Below are 10,348 nucleotides of genomic sequence, written 5' to 3' on the forward strand. Positions count from 1 at the left end.
AAGGCATGAAATGTAACACAAATTTATTTACAAAACTAATAAGTTGTTAGGTGCCAAAAGTTGAGGCACAGACATGATAATGGAGCACGTCAAGTTGATGTTGAACATAAATAGGATATTGGGTACATTCAATTAGGAGTTTATTTTTGTGTTTTAATAATTAGTTTTTGACATTGTATCTATTATTTGGCACGATAACTCTTAAATTTTTTAAGAGTTTATTTCATACAATTATTAAAAATTTATTTTATTTATTTATTTTTTTTGTAAAACATGATAAATTATTTTTTATTTAGACAAAAAGATATAAAAAAATATTGAATTCTTGTTTTAAGTTCTACATATTAAATATTTTTAATTTTTAATTAATAAATTAATATAAAAATGTATATCTTATTTAAAACTATATTTTATTGACAAAAGAGTTTAAATTAAAAAAAATATCTTTTTCAATTTATGCCATATAGTCCTCAATTTTATTATTAAACATAATTTTTTAATTTTTTTATTATATATATGTTATTGATACTTAATTTTAAAATTTTTATTGCATTTTACAATACGATAAAATATGATACTCGATATTACAAACATAAAGATTCGATACATAATGCACATCTCAATTTAATTATGATATGGAGAACAAATAGACATACAAAATTTTCAAACAAAAATTAAAAAAATAAATAATTTATAATTATCAAAATCAAATTGATCGATCCAATTAACTCGATGACTTTGTCCTTGGTCCGAATAGCTTCTTTAATTGGACCATTTATGCATTTGAGTTGAATAAATTTATATTAATTTGCACGGTTTATAAAAAAACAGATCATCCTACAAATTTTTATCGAACCAGATCAATTAAATGACTTTTCAAAATGATTTTAGAGTTATACCTAACTTAATTTATGCACATTAATTACTGATTGTTTTCTCATTTTTCACGATTATTGCTAGCTAAACTATTGAATGAAAAATTAATTTTCCCGGAATCTTTTCCAAACCTTAACATCCCGTTGATGCAGCCAAATTGCATGGCTTTAGGCCTTTGGCAGATTAAAATCGCTCAAGTAAAACTTGTACAAAGTCTTTGTCCAAGTGACACAAGGGCAAAGGAGGGAGGGAAGGGGGAGTGTGCTCTTTGAAACTAAGGGTCCACAAAGCATCAGCCCCATCTCTCATGATCACTTTGTCATTGCCAGAAATGATTTCCCTTTCCTAAACCCCAATACATACTAGTGTTGAAAACATCAGTCATCATTCCATGACCTCCTCAATATTTTGCATTGCCCATATTTAACAAGGCAGTCAATAGGGTGTAGCTGGTTTTCTAGGAAAAATTAATATTTAGATTCACAAGAAATTAGTGATAGTAATGAAATATAGTAAATACATAGCATCTTTGGGAACTGAAATTCTGTCAATCATACAAAGTATTCATACTGGACAACCACCTGATAGTGTGATTCTCCAATTTCATGCAATCTTACCTCATAACATACGATAGAATCTTTGCCTTCGTCATGGGTTTCCAGGTACAATGCACAAACATAAAAAACGGAAACACCCAGTAACTTATTAAACACCATGCTGACTTTCTATAATCCATAAGCAGCAGGAACAAGACAAATGTTTCATGTGAAGAAACGGTGCACATAGCAAGAATATGCTCTATAAAGTCGTAGAACAAAGAAAAATAAAATCCTCAATAATCTATTACATTACGAAAAGGATAGGAAAAAGAATGATTTGATATTTGCCACATATTTCATTCTCATGCACCATGGATACAATTCCAAAATTCACAGCCTTCATGTTGACCATGACAACAACTCTTTAAGTAGATTGCCAAAGAATTATTTCAAAAGTCTCCTGCAATACAGGCATGCATACCTTTGTATTTGTGTATTTGTGTGTGCATGCAGAAATGCCAGTAATGTAAAGACAACTTGTTTTAGTAAACTAGGTCTAAAAAGCAAATATCATTATGTAATCAATTCAGAGTGAAAAAGAGAATCCAAAAGCAAATGTTTTCAGTTAATATCCTCAAATAGTCACAATACATGCTAATGCTAAGATCATAATTGCTCCTCAACCCAAAAACTTCAAATACACGTCTTATTGGCATCCAATCTAAATTTCTATCCAGAAGTATAAAGTTTCTCAATGAACATCGAAAACAACAGAGGTCAGTCAGAACTCACTCTCACTCTCTCTCTCTCTCACACGCACACCATTCACACACACACAAAAAGAAAAATTCCTGATAGTAAATGAAGAATACTAAGAGAGAAGCGCAAGAGAGCAAAAGATTCCATAACACCATTTGCTGTATTCCTTTATTAAACTGCCTGCAAAGATGGGGAACTTTACAAAAGCAAGATATCAGCCAGTATTTTCACTTTTCTCACCCAAAAAAGCAAAGCAAAGGTAGAAGAAAAAGAAAGAAGAAAAGAAAACTAATCACTATTGTTAAAGAAACACTCAGAAGGCAAATATTACATATGAAGCAAATCAGCCCCATAAAACTTCTAAGACCTTGTTCAAATACGGATGCACTCCAATGAAATTTCACCAAATGAGAGATCTAACTTCTCACAAGAAAAAATAAAAACAAGAGGTGAAAAAGAAGTTTGTGTCACATACAGTACAGCAAGGCTGCCCAAAATTCCCAGCATGTTTTTCCTAACTTGACTGAGCAGAAGAGACAGCTGCCGTGATAGCATCTTCAAGGTTAACCCTTCCACCTTTTGAACCATCAGAAGCAGCACTAGTTCTCTCAATAGTAGTGCTTTCTTTATTACCATCATCCAAGGCGACAACTTGAGCAAAACTCTTAGACATCTGCTTTATGATGAAATCATTGGATAATGTAACAGTATTTCTATGCTCACTTTCTCCAACGACCCCGACAGACATGAGGCTAGCTTGGTGTCTAGCCTTACGCTCCTGCATGGCTTTCTGCCGGTCCTCATAGAAGTCAAAATCATCCAGGATTGACATATCAGTATCAAAATTTTTGAAGATGCTCAACATCTCAATTCCTTGTTCCAATCTCACCTGCAAATTTTGATATTCAGCACAAGGAAGCAAAACAATTTTTGTAACTGGAAAAATCATCAATTAGTAAAAACTTTTAAATCCTCAAAAATTAAGTGAGAACAGGCATGAAGAAAATCAGAAGTCGAATAAGTCATATTATCTAATTAATATAGGAAAGGAAAAGAGTTCTTAGGACTAGTAGGACAGCAGTAACACAATAAAGTGGTGGGATAGTATCCTCAACTGCATCTGGGAGAAGAGAGATAGGCGTGGGTGCGGAGAAGATTATAGATTAATAATCACAGATTCAGGACACAACTCTTGAGGATTAAGGTCTAGCTGGAAACAAGAAGCCTTGCTACCAGAACTATCATTATCACCTAAATCCAGAGGCTTAATATGATAAGACACCTGAACAAATTTTTTAACTTTTTTCAATAATTTATTAATGCGAACCAAGATTTTTCCTGCCAGAGAAGGAATAGAGAAATTGTTCTAAGTAGTTCAAACTTTGAATTTAGCCAATGATACCAATTTAATTGTTCAACAGAACATCTAATAACAAAGTTTCTCCTGAATCTCCTGTAACTGTCTAACTAAAAAGCAGTTTACCAATTTAAAGATCAGAACACTTCAAAATGAATGAACTCTGTCATATGTAATAGATTTTCATCTGAAATAGTACCTCCTGAGTGTCTCTACTGTTAGTCACTGGCTTATTATCATTATTTTCCAGTACAATGTGACGGAACTGACTGTTTGGAACATCTTTGATAATATGCCACTTGACAGGGAACTGCCCACTCCATTTATCTTGTTGCCAGTAATCGACACTCTTGTCAAAATCAACAGGTCCAACCATTTCAGCAACTCCACAGAACTGAGCACTAGCATTCACCTGCAACAATCATAACATACAAATCAATGAGCTATGTATCTGGGAGGATCGCCAGGACAAAAAGGTAAATGCTGGAACTACCAGAAGTATGAACTATGACACTACAAGAATTACAATTTTCTTTCAATGTGAACAGTGCTTAACATCATGTTCATGGAAACTCCAATTCCTACCAGAGTCATGGGTACATACAAAACAATGGAAAGCACCCTGTTAACCAACAACTTAAGGAAAATACAAACCAACCATTGACACTGGAAGCGTTAAAACTCATTATCTAATTCTACGCCAACAATATTGCAATTCACAGATTCCATTCATACTATAGCGAACCATTCCTCAGAACCAAAAGAAATAAAGCATTCGATAGAGGCTGCAACCAATAGCAAACACAAAATAAATAGGTAACATAAAAGAATTGATCAAAGAAAATGACATCTTAGAACTTGGCATGTTGAATAACATATATGTACCTAAAATGAATCAGACCAAGTAAATAGAAAAAAATGTGTCAAAGATATATTTACCGAAAAGAAGAGAAACACTGGACAAGTGTCTTGATTCTCCTTGGCCTCACGATAAGCAGCATCCAATTTTTTGTTCCCATTAGGTGTGCTAGCCCAGACACCGTATTTGATACTCTTGTGAACATTATCTTCACTGTATGACTTGATTATAAAGAACTTAGCATCCTTGTAATCAGTAGCGAAATCTGGCCTGTTGTATGAGTCATCATAGATCTTGCCTGAAGGTTTGCTGTTTTTATTATCATCAATGGAAGAATTGTGTTCAGCTGTGATTTGATTCTTAGGTTTTGAGGCCCTTGGTCCTCGGTTTTGCTCACTAAGGATATCAAGAGCACCATTACAACCACATAGAGAGAGGGCACTGCCCCTTCCACGTCTTCTGTTACTATCAAGAGATAACCAGCCCCTATTGTTCGCTCCCAAACTAGGAACTGATGCACTTCCAAAACTAGGGCCTTGGTTGAGACCACTTTGCAGGTAGCCTCTGTTATAGGAGTTCATACCAGATTCCAATCGATAAAATGACCTTTGCTGCTGAGAGGCCTGAGAAAGAATAAAAAAAAATCAAAACTAAATTGGCATACAAATTTTAAATTTACCAAGTACATACACTAGCTTCATTACGTATATTGTTGTTACAATGAATTGTGTACCATTCCACACATTTTATATCCTGTATGAGAATTTAAGAGCAAATGAAAAAGAATTACATGGTATGGAAGCTAAAAATGTTAAAAGTGGTATAAATATAGTGATTTCTGATTTCCAGATAAGTAGATGACCTATAAAGGTTACAATCAGAGTTCCCAGGAAACATGAAACACATATACAAGAAAACCAAATAAAATAAAACTTCAAACAAATAATTAAAGCTTTCCTCTTAGGCATTTCAAAACTTCTAGAGCTTAGAATTTACAACTTGAGCATAACAAACAACTTTAACTCAAAATAGAAGAACAAGAAAAAAGTTGAAGAATTGATTATAGGGAACCAGATGATTTCATTTCACATATTATATAGCATGCTGCATGTTATCTAAAAAAATATTGACCAAAGGATTTGGTTGAATGCTTAATTTCTGCCAAAACTATGCCATATGCTGTAAGGAGGAATTTCTAAGTACAACAGGGCCTGATGGTAAAGGCAGAGAATGAGAGAAAACATAAATGGGAAAAAGAACAGAAAAAAATTTGCAGGTTTGGAATGAGAATGAAAAACAAAACCACAAAAAAGGGGTTCAAGGTTCATCTGATAAAATGATAACTGAGTGCTCTAAGTCTTCCAAGATGTACTTTGTTAATTCTGGTTGGAAAAGAAGATGGACCATAAGGATAAACTATACCAGAAGGATATAATCATTTGATACTTGATATACATTTTCAGTGATAAGGACACAATGAGTCAATTTGGTTCGCTATACCAATCTAATTCACACAGAAGAAAATCATCCAACTTCTGAATATTTGACAATCTATTCGCAAGGCAGATATACTATATATCCAACATAGACTAAATGAGAATGAATCCCATGATTCTGATGACATATTCCAATATGTAAGAACTTTATATTTGCCATACAAAATTTTGGATAAAGTGAAGAGGGTTGAGAATGGTTTGGAAGATGCTCCTCTGTGCCAACTTTGAGACAAGATGAAGAAGCCTTAATCTTAAGGCCATATTAACTTTTCCAAAAAAAAAAAAAACAGGGGTGGGAGGGAACAAAAGAGAATGATAAATGACGTATAATAAGATCTATAAAAGTCTATTAACAAATATACATACCATTGGAACATTATGCCCAATTGGCCCGATTGGCCCAATTGGCTGGGGAGATACAGCTGGCGAAATAGGTGTCAAAGATCGCTGTCTGTCAGAAGGCTTTGACCAATCCGACCAAAGCCCTCCAGACCTCAATCCATCAAATCCTTGCTGTAAGTCATTAAATCCTATGGCACCAGGATTTCCAGGGAAACTGCCTCTACCAAAAGATCCCAATGGAGTGGGATAACTAGGCCTTGGTCCAAAAAGCATGTTATCACCTTGTTGGTCAACATTAACTAAGGTGGTTAGCTCTGGTTGTGAAACTGGAGTAGGAGAAGTAATATAAGGCATACTCGGAGGAACTAGTTGCTGATAATATGGTGGCCCAGAAAAAGGAAATTGCTGTGGGGAGTACAACTGTGCATCACCGCCTACAGAAGGCAAAGGAGTTGTGACTGGGGAATATGGTCCATATGGCATTTGTGGATTGTAGCCATATCCAGTGTGGAAGACAAGTGATGGATTGTCATTGTAGACACCCTAATTAAGATAAAATGTCAGATCAATAGGCAGAGAACTCAATTGTTGAAATAAAGTCTTCACAGATAAAAGGAAAGATTCTCACTGGAGACCCAAGTTCCAGTCCTTCAGGATTGACATATGGCGGATATTCATCCCATTCGCCAGCAGCATTGTCATAGCCTGCTTTAAAATTTGAAAAGTCACCAATGTTAATTTCTACTTCAAATATCTAGTGATCACAAACCAAGAAATGCATTGCAATTGAGATATCAAAAGGTTTTTCCTACTCATTACACAAATGGATGATTCCTCTCCTAGCATAGTTATCACAGGAATTCATATAAAGATCTAATAAATAAGAACAAATAAAAGAACTGAGCATCTTCCAATGTTCTCAACTGTCATGTATTTCAGCATTCAAATTCAAAAACCTATACCATGCTAACATTAAAGCCAAAGGACGAGGCACATAAACCAAAATTTGTGGTTCCTCTTTCACATAGTAACCAAATTAGAAGCCAAATGAATTGTTTTACTTTAGCAATCAACTAAACTAGACAAACATAAAAGAACATTTTATTTTGGTACTTATAGCAACTCACTGCCTTCCTTTTTAATAAATTTTTAAGTAACCTCCTAGCTCAAACTAGAATTACATGGACCAGAGAGTGATAAATTCAGTGACTACTACGATAATGGCAACTTAGCATTGAAAGAGAAACAAACCACATTTGTACCAGCCTCAAATGCTACTAGAAACTAGATTTTCAACTGGAAGTTGTATATATAAGGTTCAGCCAGGCTGGCCAGCTTTAAAATAGACCCAAGAAGACAAAAGACCAACCTCTGTAATAGAAAGCCTGTGCCTGAGGGGCATAGATTGTAGGTGAGTAGAGATTACGATCTCCACCTGAACCAAAGGAAACAGACTGACCAGCACCATTCCTTGGATGACCTATAGGGGCAGCATCCTGGGAGGAGTTAGGAGAAACTGACGTCTCATTTTTTGTTGAAAGAGGCTGTTAAAGAGAAAATTAAATGAAGGTAGTTAGTAGGAACATTTTCTTCAAACTGACCAACAGAAACAAATACAAAAGGAATGGGCAACGTTATTAACTCACAACTACCTGCTCCTTCACGTTTTCTGGATCAGCATGTTGCTCTTCTGCATCCATGATCAGTATGCTCAGTGACTAAGTAGAGTCTTAGAAACACAGGCAGTACAAATTATTGACCAACCAAAGCTAAATTCGAGGATAGGTAAACTTGAAGCTATGAATATGTGCGCGCAAATCCACGCGTGCACACCTATGCACACATTATAAATAGAGAACATGAATATATTTTAAAGGGAAAAGTAGTTGCTTTACAAATCAATAGGCTTAGGCTTAGCATTTATTTACTTTTACATGACAAAATCAAATGATAACGCATGAAGCCCAAAGACTATACACAATACTAAACAACTAGTCCACCACTCATTATATAAACAAAATCTAGATAGAAGTTAAATTAGATGAAGCTTATTTCATGACCACAATCATGCACATATTATCTTATTTTCTCTGGGTCTGGTGCAGAAACAAGATAGAAACAACATTTTGATCCTAAAAACCACCACAAGGTAGGACATACAGACCAAGGACCATCGCAATAAAACACAAAATCGCCCGTCAAATTTCAGATAAACAGCATAAGATTTCCTGCAATTTGTTTGTTGATAACTACGGTTCAAGGAAGTCCACCGCGACACCAAGGCTACATTCTCAATTGACCCTCTTTTTAAACTTTGAATTAATTGCGCAATTCTCAGTCTTTGTACTAAAATATTAAAATTATCTACACTGCAATATCAACAGTCACGAAAATTAAAGAAAAGAAAAAAAATGAATCAATATAATAAAGAAGAGCAGAATTTGGCAATAATTCCTTTCAAATAACAAGACCCAGATCCCAGATCTTAACAAAAAGAACAAACCCCCTCTCTTCACCTATACACAGATCAAATCAAAATCAACACAGGAGACCAATCAAAGACCCCAAATTCAGCAACGACAGAAAAAAAATTGACTCATCAAATTCCAATTGCCCTTGTCACAAGAAAGATTGAAACCCTATGAAATCAAAAGACCCAGAAACGAAAAAGAACATACAGTTAAACCCCAGAAAAAACAAAAGATCAAAGATCAAAGAGAGAGAAAGAAAGAAATATATTATCTTTGGGTAATTGACGTACCAGGAGTACGATCTGGGGTTGCCGCCATGAATCTTCTGAAAAAGAAAAAAGAAACAAAGAAAGATTGCCTTCAAGAATCTAAGCTAGAGACTCAGACAGTATCTTAATATTTCTAGTATTCTATATATACCATCGATATGTATTTTATTACTATTTCCTTGTATTTTCCCTAGAAACAAATGGAAAAGCAGACTTTCTTGGCTGTCTTTAATTTCCTATTTTTAATTGTAAAATAATAATAATTATGAAAGTAACAATTTGATTTTTACATTTGGGAAGCGTTTCTGAATACAGTACTGCCACTTTGTTCACTGTTTTCCATTCATTACGGAAAAAAGTTACAGCACGTTTTGTTTTTAACTTGACGAGCTTACACGTGCGGAACTTTTTAACTCAATCATTAAAACCTCCCCTCTCACACGTTTTTCAGTTTTTTAATATCTATTACATAAATAAAAAAATTTAAAAAAAAAAGTTCTATCTCTAACCACGTGGAGGTGAGAAAAGCAAAAGAGTCATGAAGAAAGAAAAAGAAAGAAAAAAACAAGTAGAAAGAGGTTCATATTTAATGCACGGGTTATTGTCTAGTTATTATATAAAAGTAATTTTTGCATAATTAAAATGTTCTTCAATTTTGTAAAATAAAATTAAATAAGTTTTTATTTATTTATTATATTTAATTAAATTTTTAAATTTTTGTAAAAAGTTGATTAATTGTTATTAATCAAAATATAATTTATCATTTTAGGTTGCATATATCACTGTGTTATGTTGACATGTTATAATGGATAGTGATATAACATGTTAATGTGATATAATAAAATAACCACGTGATACTTTTTATCCTCTATTTAAGGGCTGGATATATATATATATATATATATGTGATATGATTATCTTTATAATTACCGTTTATTCACCTTTATTGCAAAATCCTAAATTTGTCTTTATGTTAATATCACGTAACATGTGACGTTTTGACTATTAGCAGTTAGTTAACTACTAGTCATAAGATCTCATTTAGTCTAAAATAAAATATAAGAGCTTAATTAAAAGTAATAAAAAAGTACAAATTTATTTAAACTTTTTTGAATAGTTTAAGAGTTTTTTTAAAATATTATGTCTTTTTAAATTTAATTGGATGAGTTAAGCAACATCAACTAAATTGATAAAATTACATGAAAACCAAAATAAATCGTAGAGTCTATTTGTTTTAACATAAAATATCTTTCAGAAAATATTTTTAAGATTTATATTTGTTTGGAAGATGAAAAGTTTATTCTAAATGTAAAACATTTTACAAGTCAACAAGAAAAATACTTATTGACCACGTAAAATATCTTACTCTCTTCAGATGCA

General features: G+C 33.3%; 1 protein-coding gene across 7 annotated transcripts; it reads right to left on the bottom strand.

The window, feature by feature from the left end:
* Window positions 1-2,315: 2,315 nt before the first annotated feature.
* Window positions 2,316-9,175, bottom strand: ECT5 (evolutionarily conserved C-terminal region 5). 7 transcript variants are annotated; one of them, XM_021441372.2, is made up of 8 exons: window positions 8,990-9,175; window positions 7,881-7,918; window positions 7,598-7,772; window positions 6,857-6,936; window positions 6,253-6,771; window positions 4,471-5,013; window positions 3,731-3,943; window positions 2,316-3,063 (listed from the first exon to the last, which is right to left on the bottom strand). In XM_021441372.2, exons 1-8 carry the CDS (start codon window positions 9,015-9,017, stop codon window positions 2,689-2,691), a joined length of 1,971 nt encoding a protein of 656 aa, XP_021297047.1. In that variant the 5' UTR covers window positions 9,018-9,175; the 3' UTR covers window positions 2,316-2,688. The 7 variants fall into 7 exon arrangements, with proteins under 7 accessions (XP_021297047.1, XP_021297046.1, XP_021297044.1 ...); XM_021441371.2 differs by having other exon boundaries at window positions 6,857-6,933; window positions 7,875-7,918; XM_021441369.2 differs by having other exon boundaries at window positions 7,875-7,918.
* Window positions 9,176-10,348: the final 1,173 nt, after the last annotated feature.

Source organism: Theobroma umbraticum, unplaced genomic scaffold, assembly GCF_002168275.2.
Source record: "Theobroma umbraticum cultivar Fairchild unplaced genomic scaffold, ASM216827v3 scaffold_55.0, whole genome shotgun sequence".
NCBI lineage: Eukaryota > Viridiplantae > Streptophyta > Magnoliopsida > Malvales > Malvaceae > Theobroma > Theobroma umbraticum.